The sequence below is a fragment of the Sarcophilus harrisii genome, chromosome 4, assembly GCF_902635505.1.
Source record: "Sarcophilus harrisii chromosome 4, mSarHar1.11, whole genome shotgun sequence".
Classification (NCBI taxonomy): Eukaryota; Metazoa; Chordata; class Mammalia; order Dasyuromorphia; family Dasyuridae; genus Sarcophilus; species Sarcophilus harrisii.
The window spans coordinates 191,133,409-191,159,342 of NC_045429.1; the positions used below are offsets into that span (position 1 = coordinate 191,133,409).

The 25,934-nt window shown below is 36.8% G+C and overlaps 1 protein-coding gene across 2 annotated transcripts in view; it reads left to right on the forward strand.

Moving 5' to 3' along the window:
- Positions 1-484: 484 nt before the first annotated feature.
- DDO (D-aspartate oxidase) overlaps positions 485-25,934 on the forward strand; it is a 29,570-nt gene continuing 4,120 nt past the window's right edge. Inside the window, exons 1-4 of one of the 2 annotated variants that reach the window (XM_003770643.3) lie at positions 485-1,383; positions 4,317-4,493; positions 5,586-5,694; positions 17,024-17,200. In XM_003770643.3, coding sequence (XP_003770691.1) covers positions 4,322-4,493; positions 5,586-5,694; positions 17,024-17,200 — 458 coding nt within the window. In that variant the 5' untranslated portion in view covers positions 485-1,383; positions 4,317-4,321. Of the gene's footprint in view, positions 1,384-4,316; positions 4,494-5,585; positions 5,695-17,023; positions 17,201-25,934 lie in introns of those variants that run through there. The other variant, XM_031964410.1, reaches the window with a different exon arrangement.

Genomic DNA, 25,934 nt, shown 5'->3' on the forward strand with positions numbered 1-25,934 from the left:
CCTAGTCCTAAAGGTAGACCCTGTGATAATCCATAAACTCTATGAAGGCAGGGATTATATTTCCTATACATCTTTATATCCTTTGAAGAGGTTTTTAAACTGGAGTCCATGAATTTAAATTTTTAAAAAAATTTAGATAACTATTGCAATATAATTGGTTTCTTGTAATCCTTTGATTTTTATTTTATTCACTTAACAAATTTCGAGAAGTTCCCTATCAAAGGGGATCATAAAAAAGGTTAAGAATCCCTAATGCATTTAGCACAGATTGCTCATAAAATCTCAAACACAAATACTTGTTGAATATATTTAGAAAAGTATTGTTATTTAAGGGGCAGGTAGGTGGCACAGTGTATAGACTGATCTAAAGTCAGGAAAACTCACTTTCCCGAGTTCAAATCTGATCTCAATGATTTACGAGCAGTGTGACCCCGGGCAAGTTACTTAATCTCGTTTACCTCAGTTTCCCGTGCTGAAGAAAGAAATTGCAAACCAGGTCGGTGTCTTTGCCAAACCAAATCCCAAATGGGGTCATGAAAAGTCGGACAATAAATTGTTAATTCATCCTTTTCTCAAGGTGAGCAATAATGGAATTTCCGCTCTCACGTGGCTCGCCAGGGGTGAGGTGTTTTTCCAAACAAACCTAGCAAAGCTTCAAGTCGTCCTTTGCTCTCAGTCATTTCGACCATCCTGAGATTTTCTTTGTAAAAGAGTTGTTTATAATCCGTGCATGGGGTGGTGTCCAGGGCTGCTGATAATCTCAAACGGCTGATCCTCTATTTAAATAAGAAAAATTACCAAGCTTGCAGGCACGTTCACAAGGAAGGGAGTCTACAGGCACAGAAAGCTACGTGTCACAGACTCTACCCTGGGAGTCATTCTCTGCCTGCTGGATTTGGAGGCTAACAAGAAATTGGTCTTGAGTGATGGGCAGGTGGCTTCCAAGTAAGGGTCAAAAGAAAATATTGAAATGTTGGCTTAGAGCCGGGGCTCTCTGGGTCACTGAGAAGTTCAGCATATCCAGGAGACATCTAGACTCTGGGTATAAAAATAAAATCTTGAAGGGGGTAGAGAGAAAGGAGTGAAGCGGGCAAAAGTGTTTTTATAACTCTCCTAGCAGCTTTGCCAACGCTATGGTATGAGCTCCCTCCAGGGGAGCCCGAGTCTCTAGGGCGGGTGAGGGACTTGCAGGTTCGAGTGTCTAAAAATTCACTGGCCAATGGAGAGCGAAGTCAGCGGGGGCGTCGTCCAAATGCCTCCAATGGGGAGCATTTGGCTCTAGCTCTCTCTGCTCTTTCCCCAGTTCCTCAGGGAAAACAAGTGTTTTGGTTGCAAGTTGTTCGGTGGGTTCCCAGGCTGACGCCTCAGATCTGTGCAGTCCAGGTACTTTTCTCCTTCACTTTACTAACCAGGTGAAATTGTTTAAATGTGAGGTTTCTGCCGAGTCCTGGGTGCCTCATGGCCTAGAAATTGGTGAGCTAGGAATCTTGAGTGAGTGCAGCTCCTTTCTTCTCCTTTCTCTTCCCTTTTAACCTTTTGCTTTTAAGTGATCTTATAAAATATACCACCAGCATTCACCTTCTTCTTAAGGCAGGATCCAAGAAGCAAAGTTCCTTAGAGATCATCTCTACGGGTTCTTAACCTGTTGCTACGAATTTATGTCTAAAATATTTTGATAAATATATTGTAATATATTTGTTACCTCCCCTTCAATCCTATACATTTTTATTTTTTGCATTTAAAAACATTACTTTGAGAAGGGCTTGACATTACTAGTCTGCCAGAGGGGTCCATGATCTCCAAAAGATTAAAAATTCCTGATCTAGTACAATCTCTTGGTTTTACATATGCAGAAATTAAGATCTAGATAGCCTAATTAGGGCCTAAATGAATTGATCAAGAAGAGCTAGAATTTGAATTTGGATGCTTGGACTCTGAATGAAAATGGCTCTCTCCATGACACAGTGCTGTGTCTCTGCTCCTCTGCCCATCATCACAAGGCTCATACACTAGATATTCTATAGCCAATTTACAAGAGTGTTGAGGCTGTAGGTGGTCCGGGCTGACCTCCAACAGAAAAAATTGTGAAAAGCAAAACTTGTCTTTGTTGCTTTTTGACCTCTTGGCTCCTCCCCAGCACCCATCAATGCTTCATATGACCATACCTCTAACTGGAAGCCATTGAATCTGAACCTTTCTTTTTGTAGAAGAGGAAACTGACACCCAAAGAAATTATGTTTTTATCTAAGATCCCATAATAGTTAAGTGCCTGAAAATAGTGTTTTAGGTAAAATTTAAACCCAAATTCTCTGACTTTTTCCCACTGGTTTAGGGCAGAGTCCTCCCCCTCCCCTTTCCCTTCCCAATTTCAAAGTATGCCCTGGCCCCTTCCCCCTTTCTGTCCTTATTGAAGTTTACAATTCTGTGCCTCTATTCCTTTCCGTTAGTTGTCCCATCCACCCCCAAACAGTCTTCAGATGAAATCCTCTTCAAAGGGTTAAATGCACATGCTCTTGGAAGAGTAGGACATCCTCAAAGCACTTTTGCCCCTCTTGACAAAACCTTAACCCCAAGGAATAAACTCTGATAGTGAAATTTCAAGTAACAGCAATAATAGCTTATAATTAGGTAGCTTTAACATTTACAAAGTGCTTTCCTTAAAATGGCCTGTGAGGTAGTATTATTTTACATTCTATAACAAGAAGCAAAGTTGTGATTCAGTCATGTCCGACTTTTTTGTGACTCAGTTTGGAGTTTTCCTGGAAAGGATACTGAAGTACTTTGTCATTTTCTTCCCCAGTTTATTTTACAGATGAAGAAACTGAGGCAAACAAGGTCCAATGATTTGCCCAGGATCACTCAGCTAGTCATTGTCTGAGGCTGTGTTTGAACTCCAGTTTTCCTGACTCCAGATCCTGTGCTCTATCTACTCCAACACCTAGCTGCCCCATAGTAATTTGCCCTGTAGTAATTTACCCCATACCACACAGATAGGAAGTGGCTAACCCAGTACTCAAAGTACTTTGTTTTCATGTTCCAATATTTTCTATTTACCTATATATGTATATATTGTCAATCCTTTTATAAACTCTTTGAGGTTAGAGATCATTTCATTTTTGTCTTTGTTTCCTTAGAATTTAGTATCCATATCTGGTACTTTATGTTTAATAAATGTTTGTTGATCGACTCAAATCCAATTCTCTATTTACTTTACCATAGGGAAGAAAATTTAGGGGCAGGTGCTTTTTTCTGACTCTCCCCAATAATCCTAGTATAAACTCCTGGGTTGGGGAAAACAACAAAGAGGAACAACCAATGATATCATTACTTCCAGATTCATTTTAATCTTGCACAAAGACTTCTGGGATGGGGATATTCTTGTGTATCCTTCCAACACAATCCTGTTAGAGCTTTTGTTACCATACCTTCTATGGGCTCTTGGTACCTCAGGATGACATTTCGTATAAAAGAAGCATTGGGTATGATGAGTTTGACGGGAGGTGTTGGACACAGGAGGTGTTGGATTCCAAACTTTCCAAGGCAGCTGAGTGGTGCAGTTCAGGTCTCTGGAAGATCTGAGTTCAAATTCATTCTCAGATATGTGTTTAAGGAAGTCACTTAATTTCTGTCTGCCTCAGTTTCCTCAACTGTAAAATGAAAATAGTAATAGCTTCTTTCTCCTAGGGTTATTGGGAATAATATTTGTAAGGTGCCTGGAATCTAGTAGGTGCTTAATAAATTCTTCTGTACTAATGTCCATTCCAGATCTGAATCCTATCTGGTTCCTTTATACCTACCATAACTTTCTACCAGTAACTTTCCCATCAGAAATGGGTCTACAATTAATGGAAGCTATCCTACAGCTAGATGGCATAGGATGGCCAAGAGTCAAAGAAGGAATCATCTTCTGATGACTTTAGACACTTACTGGTTGTGTGATCACAGACAAATTACTCAACTTGTTTCCCTCCTGAGCTGGAGCAGGAAATAGCAAAAACCACTCCAGTGCTTTTGCCCAAATGAGCTCATGAAGATTTGGAAACAACTGGAGGAAAAAAAAAAAAAACAAATGATTGAGCAAAATCCTACCATTAGAATGTTATTTTAAAATTTTTATCTTAAATGGAATGTGATCCAAATGGGAGTACATAAATTTGAGGCAATTCTGTAGGCACTTAATATAGTGCTTGTTATGCTATGTAGTATTGTGCTTAATTCAATGCTTAATGAAAGTTTTTCAGAACCACAGTTTCTACTAGAAGAATGGAAAGTGTTTTCAAACAGTATTCTAGAATCCTCTTTCCCTACCTTCACAGAGCTAATGGAAATGACCAGAGTTGCAGTTATTGGCGCAGGTGTGATTGGACTCTCCACAGCTGTCTGCATTTCTGAATCCATCCCACAATGCTCCATTGATGTTATTTCAGATAAATTTACACCTAACACAACTAGTGATGTAGCAGCTGGAATGCTTATTCCTCATGCTTACCCAGGTGAGTGAGACTGAAGTTAGCATTATTAGCCCAGAATTCTGCTATTAAATATAGGTGATGTTTTCTTGGTTCTCTGCCCAAGGCTGGTGTGGTGGTGATGATGATTGTGACATTGGTAATGGGAACATGTGGTACCAGAGATTAGCAGTGCTTAACAAATGGGCTGTCTGAGAAGATCCTTTGGAAGAAACAAACCATTCCTCTGTGTACTCATCTTCATCCAGGACATTTTCTACCTACTTCCTCCTGTACTTAGCCTCCTCCCCCACTTCTACCTCTTAGCACATAGTAGGTATAATCAATATTTGTTTCCCTTCTCATTTATTCATTTTGTCTGGATTGGGAAAGGAAAAAAGAAGAGCCTGATCCAAACAGAGATCTAAGATGGAAAATCTAAAGTTACAAATCCACAGAGGCAATTAAAACAGATTGTGAACAGAACTCAGGAACAAGTCCAAAGCCCAGTGGGGGGTGAATAGTTTACAAGAACAAAGTCCTCCAAAATAACAAGGTAGTAGAAAGCATGAAACATTCACAATTAATAGTTTATCTCAGAAACTGAATCAGCCAGAGCTTGTTGTACTTTTATGGCTCTCCTTGCACCATTAAAACCTTACGGTTTTAGGCCTGGACAGTTGTGGCTCTTGGAAGTGATGGGAGAAAAGACATGGTAACAAGTAGTGGTCAAAAAGCCAATTCCTGTGAATTGTGATAGGAAATCTTGCTTCTTTGAAATGGGGGATGGGAGAAGGAATCCTTTCTCCTCTCAATATACAATCTTCACCTCTTTCCCTACTGACTTTAGCACTCTACCCATAATCTATTATAACTCAAGCTTATTTGGGCATGCCCAATTCACCTAATATGTAAGCTAGATGTTATATTTTAAGGGGCTTAAATAGCAAACAGAATTTTATTTTATCCTAAAATAAATGGTGAACCATTAAAGTTTTATTAAAAGGGGAGTGATATGATCAAAGAAAATGTTTCTTAATTCATTTTCTGTTCCTCAGGGAGGGACTGATCTGAAGATTTAAAAAAAAGTTATTTTCCCTGTCTGTTTCCCTTTTTCCCCTTATGTCATAATGATAGATACACCAGTTTACCTGCAGAAGCAGTGGTTTCAAGAGACCTTTGACAGATTGTTTGGGATCACTAATTCATCAGAAGCTATAGATGCTGGCATTCACCTGGTATCTGGGTAAGAGAGCAAATTTTAGTAGGGTCTTTAAAAATGTTTTAAACATCTGTGAACAAGCTCTTCATCATAAGATATCCTCATTGTGTGCCAAATACTGTCTGAGGAGCCCGGGGAGTTAGAAATTACATTTGAAAAGTGACTTTTTCTTTCATGAAATATAAGAGATAAAAAGATAATACTTAGCTGCTTTAGAGACAATAAATAATCCTTAAGGCTCCTTGCCACAAAAAATAATTTTGTGTTTCTTTGGGGGAATGGTTAGTTAGGAGTAACATGATGGTATGTGAAACAGCAACTATTAACCCCAAATAATTTGAATAGATGTTTCTCAGAGCCAGAGTATAAAGCAGTTTATTCAATTCCTGCAGAAAAAGGATGTTGCCTTCAGTAATATCTTAATCTAGTCAAGGGAGGCAAAGTACAGGCAACAGAACAAAATTTTTATACCCTAAAACAACTTTACTACATCTTGGGCCTGTGTGGTATGTAACTCACCCAATAAATTTCAGCGATTTCTCAAGGTGTAAAGAAGAAATTTTATGTTTCTCATTAGAAGTGGGCATCACTCTCACCATATAAGAGGTAAAAGTGAGCTCTGAGCATAAGTATCATAAGCAATATATATGTTCCCTGATGCAACATCAACTCCTCCCCCCAGCTAACTGGCTCATCCTTGTCGGCTGAGAATGTGGTCTTACATTCTAAGTGCAAAAGCTATTTTAAAAAACTATATTAGGAAGCATCAATCATTTAAACAATCTGGCACTGGCTGGGAAAACAGGTGCTAGATCAGTGGGAAATGGGGAAACACATAAATTCGAATTTAAACAAAGACATGTCTTTTGCTGACCCTGAGATATGTGTTCTCAACATATGGGCTGGGTAGATGAAGGCTTGGTCAGTTTGTTCTATACATTCCCACAATTGTTCTGTCCATCCATATCCTGGGAAGAAAAGGCAGGGGAAACAGGAACCTGATTCTATAGCTTGGTTAATTTATAGTTTCTTTTTGAAGAAATATCAAACTTTTCCCATTCAGTCCCTCCTCTTTATTTTGATGAAAATTTTTTCATAATTTCATAAGATTAATTCACACTGTTGGTCTATCTGATCCTTACCCTCAGGATCTTCTCATCCCATAGTGTTGAGGGGAATCCATTCCTGTCCTTTCAAGATCAGCATCCTTGTTTGATTGGAAGTAATGGTCACCATCTTTTTAAAACTATCCTGAGTTACTCTGGTCATTAACTGAATTAAGCAGGATAAACAAATGGGTAATAAAATAATTCCACTCAGGGCCACCAACGCAAACCAGAGAATCTGCTTCCACTAACTCCCACTAAAATAGGACCACCATGAAGTGCCAAAGGGAGAGTTCTAAGTCTGTACCAGAACATGCGCTAGTTTCCTAATATCCTTGGTAATTTCTTTTACCAAGGCAATATTCAGTATATTCTCCTAGAAATATAATCTTTTTTCATGGAAATATTAGCTATGAAATCATCTAGTTTCTTCCTTTCCTTGCCCTTCATTCTAATCATCTTCAATAATACAGATTGGGAATAGGAGCACCCCAACAAGTACTATGAGGATAACCTTTCACAGACATCTCCTTTTTATTGATTGGAGTTTTCTTCTTGGGCTCAGATAGCAGGGCCACCTATTATTCCAATCAGTTATGGCCCCCATAATTAGAGTAGGTAACTCTTCACAAATAAAGATGCTTACCACAAAAGTCAGCAACAACAGAAAAGTTAAAATACATAGACAGAAATATGTACCTAGCAACAGATGGATGACTAGGCCAAATACTCACTTGCCTACTTTAGGATATAATGACCACATATTTTTTTTTTTTTGAATTGTTCTTATGGCTTCTACTGACCATTTGCTCTGATTATAAAAATTTGCCATAAAAAAGACAGGGACCTGATTTAAATAGCATTAAAGCTGGACCTTTAGCCTGAGAGCACATATATGATACATGATGAAGCATCCTTAACTCAGTTTTACTTCAGGTAATTGTCCCAGTTTTCAATTAATCGGGTAGTAACAATTCCACCTTAAGCCTGACTCAGGAATAATCGGTAGGTTCTTATTCAAAAGAACATCACTGGAAAACTAAGTCAAAAGGATCCTATCTTAAGCAGAGGCCAAGGTTGTCCTCACAACTCGGTCTAGATACTAACTTCCACCTGTAATAATTCAGGATCACATTCTGAGTAGCTTGGGGCATATTCCTTTCAGTGGGTGGATGATCCGTCAGACAATCACACCTGAATTTAAAACTCCAAATAATATCAATTACAGTCCCAAGAAATTTTATCTCAAATAGAAAATCTCATTAATCAAGACTTCAGGTGAATTTAGCTCTCAAGGATCATATATCCTAAAAAGGTATTGACTATGACCTTACAGTGATAACAGTAAGAAATTCATCCTAGAAATTTGCCAGTTTATTTTTCATATCTAAGTAGATGGTTTTAAGTTCAACATTACCCAAGTCATTTTGCTTTTAAAATGCTCAATATATGGAAAAATTCTAAAATGCCTATTGTCTATAAATAGAAATGTTCAAAGGGACAAAGGCAAAAACTATTATTCTCAGAGTTCCTTTAAATAATGGCAGAACTTTAAAATGACTCAATACAATCAATGAAAACAAAATTTGATTAACTTCACATACTAAGAGATTTCACTTAACATCTTTGACCCCTTTTTATAGTAAAAATTCATTCTGGTATGAGGTAAACATTAAAAAGTCATTTTTATATAACACACTTATAGATTATCAATAAATTCATTCTTTGTTTGGAGACTATAAAACCTAAACAAACTTTTCCCAGGGTTGCCAAAATGGTAATTGCTCTGGTGCAAAATCAATTTTTACAGATTTTAACGTGCCTTCAACAGTACATTCTTGAAATTCCTCCACAGGTCCTTTAGCCTTGGTATAGAGTCCACCTCTCGTCAGCCTCTGGACCATGGTCTTGGTCATCAGTAACATCTGATAAAGTCCTTCTCACTCCAAGCCTTCTAGGATTTAAAAGGGACCTGGAATTAACAAATTCCAAAGGTGTTATCTGGATCAGCAATCCTTGTTTCCTAAGGGCTGAAAAGGGATTGAGGACACAGCCAGGATATGTTCCACTAACCCTTCTTAATGCAGCAAAGCTCAGAGGAAAGCTTCCACTCATCCCCTATATCTCAGTTTCCCCACTGGTGTCATTTCATTAAAATCTAAACTAAATATTCTGGAGCCAGACTCCCTCCCCTTGAAGGGACACCTCCTCAATATCTTCCCATCTAACAACAGACATATTATACACCCTTCAGACACAGCTTGCTCTGCAATTACACACATGCCTTTATGCCAAACTTTCCTGCCTCTACTTCTTAGTTAGAGGGAGAAAGTAGGACAGAGCTTTAAGCTTAATATTCTAAATGGTTTTGGACTAAATTTCACAAAATTTATACCACATGTCCAGCTGGGCTGACAAAATATTAAAGCACAGACAATTTAAGCACCATAGTAGCTTAAATATATTTCATCTAATTAGGAGATGCAAACATGTAGTGTCCAGAGAACCAAAAATTTTAACTTAAATCAAATATAGATTTAAATTTCTAGTAACAATACTTCAGTGCCAATGCACACATTTCTAAAATCTCATATCAGAATAAACAAGTTCACAATTTTAGCAGGAATTAGTTAATATAATTATCCCATATAATTTCAGAATCAGAATTCCAATTTAAACACACACAGCCCCAAAACTTAAGGTGGAAGAAAAGTGCCCTTTCAAGTCTAACCATAGGGCTTTAAGAAATTGATAGACTCTAGGACCTTGGAGGAAGAGGGTTGGAGAAATTTGGACCCAGATGTGTGGGTACAGGTTTGTGACTGTCTCTCCCTCTATGCCAGCAATGCTAGGGAGAGAGCCCATTTGAAAGATGTTGGGGCACCAGTGCAAACACCAGAAGAATTCAGGTCAGGCAGGGATACCTCCCTAGCCAAAATTTCTACAAACTTGAAAAGCTTGGAAAATCCCAGAGAGGGCAATTTTTTTTTTCTGGCAGTTTCCCTCAGAAGATTTTTAATCATGTAAATTAGACCTATTTAAAAACACAATAGACCAAGTTAATTTAGCTGATAGTACCAAGCAACTTAAAACTTAATTCTCAAAAACCTCAGAATCTGCTAAAATATTTTTTAACAGTTCTATAATTTTAACTGTTTCTACAGACTCAAATTGGCCAGTTCTGGGTGGGTCCTCAGAATTGTCTTTTTTTTTTTTCTGATGTGGTAGTTGTACATATCTTTATATAGCCAAATTTTCTTAAAAGACATCACACATTTTTTGAGCACCCAATGGCTTTCTTAATACAATACAATTAAAGTCTTCCCAGTCAAGGCTTATTTGCCATTCTCCTCCTATCAGGTAATTGCCAATATCCTTCAGGGGTTTTTTATTGCTCCAATATCTTCCAACTTTTTCTCTTTCTCTTTAAAACATATTGGGGCGAACTCTACTTTAGATAAAGTGGGGATAAGGACAAACATTTGTTTCCCACTCCTCCTTCTACAAAGCCACTTCCTTTAAACATTTTCCTCATGAATTAAACAGTTCCCCAGTACCTCAGAGGTTATTAGCTTCTGATGCTCTCTAACTTGTCACTAAATTGTTTATGCCCCCAAGGCATTGTATTAATCCATAAGCCTTATTTGATTTCTTAAGGAGCAAAACAGAGATATTGAAAGAGGACATACAAAGTTTTAATAGTCCATCCTTCACAAGTCCCTTTATTACCGATTGCAATCTTATTTTTCTCTCCAATGATACAAGATATTGTTTAACACATACATACCACATCCTCTAGATTTTTCAGATTGGTTTTAAATGGGGAATTTTTAAACTTCTCCTATCTCTGCCATTCACATTCTACCAAAAGAGGGTGCATTTTTCAATACTACCTGATGTTTAAACACTTTTAATTCTAATACCAATTGTATAATTATCTCTGCCTGACAAATTATTCTCTACCTCTAGGATTTACATCTATCTTTTAATTTTTCTGATATACAGGAGTGACTTCTACACAGGTACACAGAAATCTTTTCCTTTACTCCCAGCCATTAACAATTCCAACTGGATTCTCCATTCAAACTGCAAATTGCAAATCAATCTTTCCTGTTCCTTGTTTTTAAAACCATTTTTAAAAAACTTTGAGATTAACAACGTAGATAATATCTAAAAAACTTAGGACCAAATTTCATAAAACTTATACATATGCCCAACAGAACTGACTAAATTTTAAAGCATAGCTCATAACTTTTAAAAATTACTCAATATACAATTTAGATAGCAACATATTTCATTTAATTAGGAGATACAAATATATGACCTCTTTAGGTAAGTTACCAGAGAATTTTTATTCTAATAACCATAATCAAATCAAATACAGATTTAAACTTCTTGTAGCAATACTACAATATTAATGCACATATATTTCTAAAATCTTATTCCCAAATGCATCAATTGAAGGTAATTCTATCATATACCATTTAAATTTAAACACATAATAATTTAGGTCACATTTTTGGGATAAAACTCTTCTTCCCTCTCAAAAATTCCATTCTCCTAGACTACTTGAAATCTTTGAAAACTATTTGAGACCTGAGATAGAGACACAGGTCCCTAGGAATAAAATGGTAATGGTTTCTATCTTCTCTCTTTCCTAAATTTTGTACTCTTCCCTATAAAGGGCTATATTAGGAAGGAGGAAGGATTTTAAGGTGTAAAATAGATTTCCCTAGATTTACCCAAGCCATGGGGAGATAGACCATACCCTTTTACAGAATCCAGAGTCCCCCTGAGAAGTTGGGACACTGGGTTTTGGGGAATACAAGGACTCATCTAGAGAGAAACTAAAGCTGACTTCCAGAGCATGGGGTTTTGAGGGAGCTTATCATTCTTTGGAGAGGCTAGACTGCAGATAAGTCCATATGTCCACATGTATGGCAGAATGGTCAGTGGTCAACCTGGAGAGATCTCCAGGAGCAAAACTAAAGTTTATTGTATGTTCTCAGGAGAAGCAGGCATCCCTCCCGTTGAGCAAGCAATTGAGAGGAGGAGCACCTTTTGGGAAAGGTTTTATACTTTAAATAGTCCTTAACACAAATACCCCTCCCACCACTGATCATCATCCTCATTGGCTGAGGGTCTTACATGCTAAACGCAGGAACTACCCAAGAAATCGAACTTGGCCAATAAGTATGTAGTTGCCCATATTTGATTAAAGTAGCGAGAAAAATGATGTCATGAGAGGATAGCAGAAAGGGAATTTAGGTATGCCCTTGAGTCAGTGCTCGACGACCTTCAGCTCTGAAATAGATGAAGCCTTACTCGATTTTCACAACTGTCTTGAGACATGCAGCAGCCCTTGGTCATTCCCAGTCCCCTCTAGGGAGAGAAGCTGAAAGTTTAAGAAAAATTCAGGTTACTTTGCATCAAGATGCAAAAACAACAACAACAACAAAAAGCACTTTTAAATCCCAAAATGGCCATTTCTTTTACTTGTAATTCAGATGACTGAAAAAAAAACATAGAAGACAAAACATAGACTCCCACTTACACACAATCACAAACTGCTTTTAAATTCCTTAAATGCTACATAGGAGTTTTCTTCCAGATTGAAAAGCTCCTTAGCATTTACATATGAATTTAACTTTTGACATACCCAATCCTCAGAGGATCTTACTTGGGCCAAATAGAACCTCTTCCTAGAGTGTTTTCTCTCCATATGGAGCAACTGTATTTTATCATTTTCTTCTTATTTTTCCATTTGTTTCATATTCCACTACTGAATTTGATACAAACCAATTACAGACAGGTCATCTCCTTCCCTCAGGGGCTTACGAGGCACTGCCCCTTTTGCTGGGTAACTATGACCATCCCAGGACCCATATTCAGCTCAATTTACTAGGTATTGCCCCTTTCCAAGGGTACCATTTCAGCTTTTACCTGCAGATTATACACATATGTGGCTGTTCTTCTGGCTGGCCCTTTCCTCTATTAGTCTGTTGGAGTTTCTTCTGGTTTTTTCTCTGGCCAGTCCATCTCTTTGAGCTTCTACTTTTCCACAGTGGGATCTTCCCTGTCAGATCCAAATACTATCCGGGGCTGCTAATTTCATGGCCTAGAGTTAGAACCAAGGAGTGGTCTCTGCAATTTGGTTCTCACTAACAGATTATTACTCTTGTCTCAGGTATTTGGTCCAGAAGCTATCTGACAGTCAGCAAAAACAGATGAGTAGTCTTTCAGAATCAGATAGATTGTTATTCTTAGATTGGGTGTGCAAATTCCCTGAGACAGATTCCAAAACCAGAAGAGTTAGAATCACTGACTTATTGTTAAAACAGAAGCCTGTTTTAAGGTCAGGGGACCTCAAAATCATTGCTGTCTCCCCTAGAAGCTATATTACATCAAGGGAAGAGCCAAACATGGTTTTCTGTGTATTGTAATGCTGGAGAAACTGAGGCAAAACAGAGATTAGGTTTATAATATTTTAATAGAGGAGAATTTGCACTAGTGACTGAACAGGACCCATGTCCAACCATCAGCCAGTTGAATGGGACTCTTGTCTCAAAGTATCCAGCATCCAGCAAGTAATTCCAGAGCTATCAGGGAAACAAAGGCAAAGTGGGATAGAGCACTGGGTGAGTGGAAATTCTAGGAAAGGACCATAACTTCTTTTGACAGGTTGGGGGGCGGCGTCAAGAAGATGGCCAAGCAAGAGACATGATCTGAGGCAGGAGATAACCAGGTAGTTCAGATAAGCCATCTGGAGTTTTATGACTCTTTGGAATGTGAGAGTGGCCAGAGCTTTGGGGTCTCTTAGTCCTAATGGGTCAAGGAAGGGAGGGTGACCACCAGAGAAACTGAGCCAGAACAATTCAGGGAAACCAAGGTATTACAGTATCATGACTAATTCTTTTTATAACATGATATTAAAATATACAAATAGAAACATACTTTCTATGTATGATAAGACTGCATTTATCTGTCATCAGTGGAAAAGGTGTATTACAAAAGTGAATCTTAGAGATAACTTTTTTTCCTCTTTTTTAATATGAGAATGTTTATATCTATTTAGGTGGATATTTAAAATATTTTACTGACCCTTTTTTTTTTAACATCATTTAACATTTTAACATCATTTCCTAATGACTCCCCAGAGAATGTTTCTTATTACAAATAAGAAGAGCATGTTTTTGTAAAACCCAAAAGGTAGATGTTAGCATGTACTTTTTAAATATAGTATTTCATTTTTCCAAATACATGCAGAGATAGATTTCAATATTCACTTTTGCAAAACCTTGAATTCCAAATTTTTCTCCCCTCTTTCTTCCTTCTCCCTTCCCCAAGACAGCAAGCAATCCAAAACAGGTTAAACATGTGCAATTCTTCTAAATCTATTTCCATATTTGTCACTAGCATGTTTTTGATGTTTTACTGATAAATGATATCATTTGTCAATAAAAATCCCTCCCCCCCAAAATAGGCCTCCTTTGAAGTATATAGCTAGCTAGTAATTATGCAGTGATTTAAGGCTTATAAACCATTTCATAATCTGTTTTATCTTCATAAGAACCTTGGGAGGTAGCTGCTATTATTATCCCCATTTTACAAATGAAGAAACTGAGATAGATCTGAGGTTAAGGACTCCAAGTATCCTTAACTAGCCAAGTGTCTATAGCTAGATTTGATCTCAGGTTTTCTAACTTCACTTTGTGTCTGCTCACTTTGTCACCTAATGTGACTAGCCTAAGAGTATTGGAAAAACATCAACATATTGATCACGTCAGAAAATGTATGTCTCATTTCACACTTACAGTCTGCCACCTGTCTACTGAGAAATGGGAATCTGCTTTCTGTTTTCTAAGGACTGAACAGGTCATTGCATTTATCAGAGTTAAGAAATCTTATAGTGTGTCCCTTTGCACATTTGTGATGATGGGAATGGGCATCTTTAAAAAACCTATTATATGCTTTCCTTGAGCAGAGGATGCTGAATGTAGTTGAACATTTTCTTCATCAAATAAAAAAATATTTATTAATACCTACTATGTGCTAGACACTGTATCAAGAGATACTGAGGACCCAAGATGTGTATTGAACCTGGCCTTAAACTTACATTCTGGAGGAGAATACCACATATATACATATAAATACATACACACAGGTAGGGAGGGAAAAGCATTAGTAGCTAAAGGGATGAAAAAAATCTTCAAGCAAGTGATATTGGAACTGAACTTGGAAGAAAACTAGAAGTTTTAAGAGGATGCAAGAAAGATAGTGCTTTGGAGGTAAGGGACCAGCCTGAAGATAGAATTTTCATGCTATTCAATTTTGCCTCTTTGTCTTCGTTACCCTACCATTTCCTAATTATTTAATCTTGGGCAAGTCATAAACTCCTAGTACCTGTTTTCAAATTCATAAAATGGGGATAATAATTATGTACTACCTACCTCACAGGTTATTATAAACATCAAATTAGATAATATATGTAGAGTAATCTATAAACCATTAAAAAGCTGTACAAATTTTAGCTATTTTTAATATTTGATTTATATAGAAATTGGTGACCAAATTTTACTAGCTGCATGAATTTGGACAAATGGCTTAATCTCTTGGGAATCAGTTTCACCATTTGTAAAATAAGAGGGTTGGACTAGTTGGCTCTAGATTTGTGATACTGTGGAAAGAATACTGACCTTAAAATCACAGGACCTGCACTTGAACCTATGTGATCTTGAGTGAGTTAACTGCTAATGGCCTCAGTTTGACCATATGTAAAATAGAAGAGTTGGATTAGGTGACCTTTAAAATCTCATCTATCTGTAGGTCTAGAATTGAGTTTTATTTTTGTATTTTCTCTATATAATGTAGAACAGTATTTCTTTAAGTGGGATTCAGAGAATCTGGGGGTCTCTGAAACCCTTTTAGAGACTCTACTGATTCAAAATTAATTTTTATTTCTAATATGGTATCTATAAATATAACCCACATAAACAAAAACATTTGGTCAGATCTTCAATAATTTTTAATATTATAAAGATACTGAGAATAAAAGTTTGAGGATCATTGGTCTAGAACAAGAAAAAATGGGGACAAATTATAACATAAGGGGAAAATTTACTGACTTTGAAAGCTGTTAGATCCTGTAATGAGTTACAAAGGGAGGGTAAACAATTATTTTCCTTGAATAGTGAAATGAAATCATTAGCATCTTGTTGGGATATATTGCCTATGCTGATCACAAGTAGGTGAATAAGTAAAAAGTTTGTTTCTTTTATTTATGGACTTTCTAAAATACCCTGAAATGCACAACATAATTGAGGGGCAGGGCTATAACTGGGACTAGTTTGTTGGTTGTTGTTGTCCTTCCTTCTCAAAGAGGACCAAAAATGGTTAGGATGAAACACCCAAGGCACCAAAATTAGAGCATAAGGAGGTATTCTGCAGGTACAAACAACAAAATTTAACACTTAGTTGTCAAGAATAATTAATTAAAAGAAACTAGCACATGGGCTGGAGTTCACTCCTCCCCAGTTCTACCCTTATTCTCCATCATACCTTCTACCACTGTCCTGAAGTCTTTGTCTCCTTTCCAAGGGACTTGGCCCTATAGGGCCTTTACCTTCACCAAAAATGACAGCTTGTTTGGTTTATGGGAGGTGTCTGAAGATATTTTGTTAAAGGGATTGTATTCATGTAAATATTAATATAGGGGACTCTTTCTGGGAAACTCCCTAAGGGCAGAAATTACTTCATTTTTGCATGTGTATCACCTACCCCAAACCACAGAGCCTGGCATATAACCTAATAGGTGTTTAATAAATGTTTATTGAGTGATTATAATTGACTAGTTGTTAATGGCCACTTTGGAAGGTTACACATCCTGATTCTGACCTCTGCATTGATCAAATCACTTTTTGGGACTATGCTTTTGCAGTTACTTTCAGAGCCAGTTTACTGCAAACAACTTGAAAAATTAAATTCTCCCTTATGGCTCTCTTGTTTGCTTTCTTGACAAATATTTGTTGTGTGTTTATACCAGGCACCACTGTGCTCAGTAGGGCAAGATGCCAAGATAAACAGCAAGGAGCTTATTGAATGGGAGCAAGGGAGATAACATATGTAAAGTACCCCGTCTACCTTAAGGGGCTATAGAATTGCAAGCCATTATTGTTATTATTGTCAATGACTTTGAGTATATGTATTCCATGAAAACTGAACAGATCTCTTCCACCTCTGGCCTTTAGCTGGCAAATATATAGAAGCATCCCTCCCCAAGAGAGACCCTTCTGGGCTGATATTGTACTGGGATTTCGAAGGATGACTGAATCGGAACTGAAGAAATTTCCACAGCATGTATTTGGTCAAACCTTTACTACCATGAAATGTGAAGGCCTCTCTTATCTGCAGTGGCTGGAGAAAAGGTGGGTTCCCCCAAAGGTTTTTTCTTACTTTCTTTTATGCAAAAGAACTTGTAGGGATTCCTGTGATAGAATCTGGGAATTTCTTGATCACCTTCAGAGATCATAGGATCACAAGAATAGAATTGGAAGGGACCTTAAAGGCTATCTAGTCTAACTCCCCTTGTTTTATAGGTAAGGAAACTGAGGCCCAGGGGATTTAAATGATTTATCCTAAGTCACACAGCAAGTGTCAAAGGCTGAATTTGAACCCAAGCCTTCTGACTCTAGAGCTAATGCCCTCTCTACTATTTCCTTTTTATTATTGTTGCTATTACTGTTGTTTTTGCAAAACTTATCTGTGTTTTCAGTGACCTGCATTTCACTTTGCAAGTATGTGGTGCAGTGGATAGGCTACTGGATTTGGAATCAGAAAAACTGGATTTCAAATCCTGCCCACTCACCAACTAGCTATGTAATCTTAGACAAGTCACTTAACTTTTCCAAGCTTCAGTTTCCTTATCTGCGAAATGAGCACATTTTGCAAGATGTGCAATCTCCTCCTGAGAAAACTTAGTTATAATCCATTCCTTTTGAACTTCTAAGACATCATTCAGCTGACATCTGGTTATCTGAGAAACTAATTGTGCTACTACTTTGTTGTGAGGATCAAATTACATAACATGCATACATATATTATACATAAGTACTTTGCAAATCTTAAAGCATAATATAAATATTAGTTATCATCATATTTTATATAACATATTATATACTTATATATTGTATAATATTGTACATATTGTATGATATTATATGTTATAGTTGTTATATAAATATATAATATATATATTACATAACTTCAGGTGTTGAGGAACCTTTTTTTTTCTTTATCCAGGATTTCTCTTCCCTTCAATATGGGGCACCTGAGGGCTTATCATCCCTGAATAGACCCCCCCCTTCCCCAAATTCAGAACTTTCTCAATCTTCTCCTGAGGAAACTTAGTTATATTCCATTCCTTTTGGACTTCTAAGACATCTTTCAGCTGACATCTAGTTATCTGAGAAACTAATTGTGCTACTACTTTAATGAAAGAGGGTTTTCTTCACCCTTCTTTACTAGGTGGCTTTCTGGAGATGAATACCCTTACCTTTTTAGCTAACTCAAAGGATTAGGAATTTCATGCTAGGTAAGAGGGAGAAACATGCTGTGACAGGTTGGTGAAGGACATGTAGGCAGAAGGGTCTTAAAGCACCTCTCAAAATGTAGGCAGCTACCACTCTGCCTGTGCATAGAGTAGGCCCAGATGATCAGATACACAATCGTGGGTTGTTTTGCAGCCTCAGTAAGTAGCTGGTTTCCTCCTACCCTTCTTACATACAATGTTAGCTTTCAGTCTGTAGTATTCTAAGTCAAAAATGTTAACTTCACTCAACAGACTATCATACAATAGTTGCAATGTAAACATACTCCCTTAACATTAATGTCAACTTCTTGACATTAAACTTCTGTTTCAACCACAAATAAAAGGTTTAAAATAACTGAAGACATTTATATTTACTAAGGAGATCTTGTCATTGTTTTAATAATTTATGTAATATCCTGAGAATCATGACCAGATAGTATTTTCCCTTGACCTCTTCTTGTCCCATATAAGAAGTTTCCTCTAGAATCATGGTGGGAGCTTTGGAGATCAGCTGGACCTTTCTTCTTTCAGAATACATAAATTACTCTAAATAGATAGGCATTCATTATCTCTTTAAAAATCTCGTGGAGATACTGTTTTGTGATTTTTAGTTCGGATTTGCTCCAATAAAGAACACTCTCGAGTTAAAGTAAAAGTAAAATTTATTTAAATAGGTAAAGGAATAAAACAGGATTTAGACCCACACGGACAGCAAATGATTAAACATAACAAAAAGAAAAGTATTAAGCCTAACAATATTAAATGGAATAATGAGAAATACATCACCAATTCATTGGAACCACTGATCTCACACAAACTGGGAGCCCCGGAACAGCCTGATCAACATGAACTAGGAAAGTCCCACGCGAAGCGTCCTTCCATGGGTGAAGCTCAGCTTTGCAGCGGGACTTAGACTTTTTATATATATTCTTTAAACAAAGAAGGCATTGGGCCAATTCTGTTATATAAGCCTTTTTGGCATGAATTGGGGTTGCAAGACTAGAGTTCATTTATTATAAGACATGTCCTTATTGACATAACCCAAAGCTCGATCTTGGCGTATGAGGTTAATTAAATAGCTCATATTTGGGAGGGAGCCACTCCTCTTCAAACATAAGCAGTACCAGGGATGGCTAGTCCCTAGAGATAATGCCAAGAATATGCAGAGTTCAAGGATCAGTCAAATAAGGCTTAGTCACGTCCAATGCTCAGACCTATTATTTTGGAATGATATTATATAAAAGAAATTCTATTTTCTTATTCAGATGCCCATAGGATCATAGATCTAAAGTGGAAGGAGACATCAGAGATCCTCTAGTTCAACTCTCCCATTTTACTGAGGGTGGGGAGACTGAGAACCATAGAGGTTTGGTAATTTATCATGTATCACACATAGTAAGTGACAGATCCAAGTTTTTAACCTAGTTCTTCTTGAATCTATAAATCAGCACTGTTTATACCATAGCCTTTCTTACTAATTAACTAACATTTAAATTATTACTGTATACAAGGAAGGGCAGTCAGTTGGAACAGTGGATAGAGCTTTGGAACTGGACTCAGGACCTGAATTTAAATCTGCTCTCAGATACCTATAGCTGTGTGATCTTGGGCAAGTCACTTCATCCTGTTTACCTCAGTTTCCTCATCTATAAAATGAGCTGAAGAAGAAAATCTAAACCACTCTAGTATCTCTGCCAAGAAAATCCCAAATAGGGTGATAGTCAGTCATAATTGAACACCACTAGCAGAGAAGCTAGTTTTTCTAGTATTTAGAAAGAATGTAAGCTTTTTTTGAGTATGTATTATTTCATTCTTTGCATGTTATCTCCACAGTGCTTAGCATTTAGTAGGCGCTTAACAAGTGATTGTTAATTGATTAATTAGTAAGCAAGTCCGTTTCTTCCAGGAATGTCACTGTTACAAAAACACATAATTTTTTATTCCAAAAACATTAATGTCTCTCAGTTTATGGTGGCTCAGAAATTGGGCAAAGAATGACAGCATCAATTCATTCTATGTAGTTCCATTTGCTTGTTTCCTTCTCCATCGTCTCATACTTCCAAGTTGTTTCTTACATATAATGAATAACCTTTAGTTTCTCCATCTGTAAAATGAGGATAATAATATTAATATTTGTACAATTAGCTTCCTGGAGTTATTGTGAATAAAGAACTTTATAAACCATACAGCACTTTAGTAACTTTAATAATTTTCTTATTATCATTGTATTGCACTGTATCTTGGTATTATGAAATATCAGCTCTCTTGGGAAAGAAATGTGTGATTTTTTTCTGGAAGATGTTACTTAACCTACACAGGCCTGTCTAGAAAAGTACTTTGAAGAAAAGAAATCTCACTTATAGATTATGATGCCAGATTTTTTAGTAAGAAGGGATATTTCTTCTTAATCTTAGTCTTTTTTTTCCTATTGGATATCCAACTTCAGGGTCATAGATCCCATCTCAGTCATTAACAGCATGTTGCCTTGTGGTAAGCATGTGAGATAATTATGGTGGCTAACATTTATATTTGTGTATATATACACACACACATAGCAAAACACTTTATATGTGTTGTCTCATTGAATCTTTATAACAATCCTGAGTAGCAGGTGTAAACTGAGGATGAGGGAAATTAGATGACTTGTTTAAAGTTACATACAGCTAGTAAGCCTCTGAAGTAGGATTTGAATTCAGTTCCTCCTGGCTCCATGTACAGTGCTTTATCTATTGGACCACCTTGCTGCTGATTTTTGCTTAAATAACAAGAAATAACTGCCTAGCCCACTATTTCCTGCCTGGGAGCTGCTTTTTAATTTATCTGTTGTCTTATAATTCGTTACAAGGTTGAGAATGCTAGTTGCTGATGAGGAAAGGAATGGAGGGGAAGGCCTTAAGTGATGAGGTGCCCTGGTGTGCATCACTACTTCCTATTGTAATGCTGGAGGAGTTGAGGCAAGATAGAGATTAGAGAGTATTTAATAATTTATTTAAAAGGGAGAGATTTACTGGGACCAAATGGATCCATGGTTGGGCCCCAGAGCTGAATGAGACTATCGCCTCCAAGAATCCAGAAAACAATGTGAGTTTTCAATGACTTATATACACATGGCTCAGACTCAGGGGGTAGAGCAAGGTGGAGTCAGGGTGCTGAGAGCAGGAACGGGACTCTGACAATCTGATTCTGACAGGGTGAGGGGAGGCATGGGGGACATCTGATAATGGGGATTACAGAGTGGGGAGAGGTACCCAACAATCTGATGATGCCTAAGATAGAAGGTCTTTCTCCTTATCTGGATCATCATGATTAGAAGGGAGAGGTGGTTGAACAGAACAATTAGGGAAACTGAGGCAGGACTGGGTCAGGATAATTAGGGAAACTGAGTCAAGACAATAAAAGAGAACTGTGGCATAACACTATCACCTGTAATAGAGTTACTCACTAAGTCCTCCTGGGGAAATTAAAGGAGCTGGGAGATCTGGGGCTACAAATAGAAAAGTAAAACAGTCTGGACCCGCAGGAAGTTAACATTCTGAAATAGAGGAAGAAACCACAAATATAAGGGAGTCAGGACTAGGGAAGGGAGATGGGTTGGTCTGGGAAGTGAAAAGAATGATGGGGTGTCTCATAGAGGAATTGATTGATACCTTTTCTAATGTTGATTTGGTTATAGTTCTCTGGGCAAGAGTAGTCTAGGATGATTCTGTGATTTTGAATCCAGATAACTGGAAAATCTCAACAAGAACAAGGAAGTCAAGAAGGATGTGTTTAAAGAAAAAGTTAATACCTTCCATTGGGGAGTTGCTGAATTTGAGATGCCTGTATAATATTCAGGGAGAGATATTCAGCAAGTAGAAGAGGAAAGAGCTTAGAGCAGGGTCCTAGGACATGGAAAATAATTTAATTAAGGAGTCTGAGAAGAATCAATAAGACAGCTAGAATGAGAAACAGGAGAAAACACTTAATCCTTTCAGCTCTATAATTCTTACCCTGGGGTTCCCACTGTCCAGTTTGGGAATACTTCTCACAGTCTACTATTATCCAGTTGGCTCCAAGCCATGCTTTGTTCTGTTTTCTTTCTTGCCAGCTACATTGCTGAGGCTACTGATTTCTAGTCCAGTGTCTTCTCTCTGAAACTACCTTCTACTTATACTGAATATATCATATAGATACATTTTCCTGGTCATGTTCTTTTTTTTTTGTTTAAATATTATTTTCTTCCCCCCGTTACATGTCAAGAAAATTTTTAGCATTCCTTTTTACAGGATTTTGAGTTCCATATTTTCTACATTCCCTCCCCTCTTCTGAAAATAGTAGGTAGTTTGATATAGTTTATACATGTGCTATCATGTAAAATATTTTGATATTAGTCACAGTTGAGGAAAAAAAAACAGAGCAAAAGAAAAAACCCACAAGAAAGAATAAAGTGAAATGAATATGTTTCTATCTGCATTTAGAATCCATTGTTTCTTTATCTAGTAATGGACAGCTTCTTCCTTCATAATAACTTTGTACTTGTCTTTGTGTTACTGAGAAGAATTGAGTCATCTATAGTTGATTATCACACAATGTTGGTGATGTTCTTATGATGCTTTTCTTGTTCTGCTCATTTCACTTTGCATCAGTTTATACAAATCTTTACAGATTTTTCCTGAAATCTGCCTGTTGACCATTTCTTTTTATACAATAGTATCTATTATATTCATATATCACAACTTGTTCAGACATTCCCTAATTGATGGACATCTACTCAGTTTTCAGTATTTTGTTGGGCATGTTCTTTTCCATTAGAATGTGAACTCCTTAAGGGCAGTTTTTGCCTTTCTTTGTATTCCCCATTCTTAGTACAGTGACTGGCACATAGTAAGTACTTAATAAATTCCTATTGACCCATCATTCCTCACCAAGAGTACCCCTGTGCCAGTAAACTCATAGATCTTATCCAAAATGAACAAAAATCCAATACCATTCTGAAAATTTTGTTTCAAACCTCAGTATGATGGTGTGTGTGTGTGTGTGTGTGTGTGTGTGTGTGTATGTAGATCTATATAAATATTGATTTAAAGATATTATTTAAAAATAACCTCTTTCAAAAAGTTTGATCTTTTTCAATTGCTAACTTATCTTGATGAATAATGAAATCACAGCAATCGTGAGCCAGTTCTAATTTTTTGTTTCTTCTGAGCCCTTTTGAGAAAAAAGAAATGACTTTACAAAGCTCACTTACCTTTGTAAATACCCGCTTCGGTTTTATCTTTTGGAATGAATCATTTTTAAAGGCTGTAGCAAAAGCCACTATTTTATCCCTCTTAGTCAAAGCTCCCAAACTTCAAACCATGTTTCATAGCATTAAATAATCCAGACTTTGTAATAGTCTTTCCCTCTGAAAATGTCATTGCTTTAAACCTTGTTAGTTACTACTTATATTTCAATTTGGAAGAGCTTAGCACATTCTTCATCTTACAAGGATGCAAAGCTTATAGTGTTTGCCTAATTCTTTCCTTGATTTCCTGTAATCAGATATATAATATCATGCTGGCTTTTTAATGTGATTTCACGTTGGAAGCTGATCATGGAATAAATTTGTATTACTGCTTAAAACAAAGCTATTATTGATGATATTTGTTGATGGCTAAAATAATAGTTACTATTTATTACTAAATATAGTACCATATAAACCATTGCATTTTAGAACTGAAAAGAGCATTAGAAATAATCTAGACACTATATATGAGGAAATAGAATCTGTTAAAAGGTGTGGGAAGGTGTTCTGAGCTCAGGTATTAGGATAGTATAAATGAATGATTGATATAAGAGCCATAAAAGAACAGGTTTATTTGGTCTATAAGGATACAATGTTTAGTATAGCATAATGATACATGTTAATAAATAAATATAATAAATTTGATACTAAAATAAATTGTTAGTGTTGCATTTCCTTGTTTCCCTTTCTCCCAAGGAGATAGTTTCTCACAGTAGTGTGTGGTAAGGGCCTCCATGGTATTCTAGAACCTTTAGATCTGAGTAGGTGGGAAAATATATTAGGAGTAGAGAGATAGTTTTTCCCCCCTGAGAACAGGGAAATGTTACAGACCACATCATCGTGACAAAATCTTCAATTATTCATGAAACAAGGAAATCTTTATGCTCTGCCTCAAAGGTCAGAGAGCTGAAAATGTTTTTTATTATATTTTTATAAGTTTTATTATATTTGAAATGTAAAAGCTATTCTTAACTCATGGTCATACCAACTTGGACTGTATTTTGCTGACCCTCACTCTAGCTGCCTTCATGGTAGAAGGCTATTTTCTATCAGTATCCTATAATCCCTAGGAGTTTGTACCTTTATCTGCTCTATAGACTAGAGATTTTCCTTTGAAATTCTATCCACACCATTATCTAGAATGAAAGGTCATAGATGAGAGCATTAGAGATTTAAGGGATGTCATCTACTCCTCCCCCTCCCTTCATTTTTTAGGTGAGGAAATCAAGGGGTGAATGACTTATTCTCAGTTTGATGTGAAATTTGAACTTTTCCAGTTTCCAGCCTGTCCCCTCATATGCTTCCTCCCTCATAATATGTATAGACCTGGCTACAACTTACCACCCTGAGGTTGGGGGAAAGAGTCTGTTATCCATATGTATATATATCTGGTAGGCTTCCAGCCTTCCCATCTTGTGGAGAGACTTTTAGGAGTTGGTCAATGTCTGGTAACACAGAGGCATCTTCCTGCTTTTCCCTTAAATAAGGGTTTAAATTTCTAGCCTGAAGGTTGGGTTTAGGGAAAATCTGAACTGTTTCAGAGTTCTATTAGATACTCAGAACAACCTTTATCTGGTCAGGTTCCCCCTTAACCCATTTCCTAATAAATTGTTAGCCTCCGAGTTTCCAAGAGCTCTGTAGGTTTTTCTCTAGTCCTCCTTCCTTGCATAGTTTATTTGTATCTTGGCCAAAAGATTTTTTTCAATTAAATTTTAATTTAAAAAAAATTTACAAAATTTACAAAAATCTATTTTCTCCACCTCCTCCCATCCACTGCAGGATCACAAATATGAATAGTCAAGCAAAAGAAATTTTGCTTTGGTCAAGTGCAAAAAGTTTGTCTCATTCTTTACTGAGTGCTTTCTTATTATAGTCATAGCATCATAGATATTTAACGCTTACAAAGACATTATTTCTTTATTCCATCTAATCCAACTCTCTCATTTTTCTAGACAAGGAAACTGTGACCTAAAAGAACAATATGATCCAAGCCAAGGTCATGTAGGTAGTAAGTGACAAGTAGGATTTGAACCATATTCGGCACTCTTTCTACTTTACCATATAATAGTGGAGTAAGTGGGGGAGAGAGTTAGAGAAACAGAGACATTTAATAGAAATGACCTACTTTCCAAGTAGAATACCAGCCCTGACCCATTGCTGCCACTATCATCATCTTATTATTATTCTTATATTTTGAACAGATGTATTATGTACACATCATCATCATCATTATTATTATAGCATTTATATAGCACCTAGTATGTACCAGGCACTATGTTAAGTGCTTTATTAGTGTTATCTCCTTTGA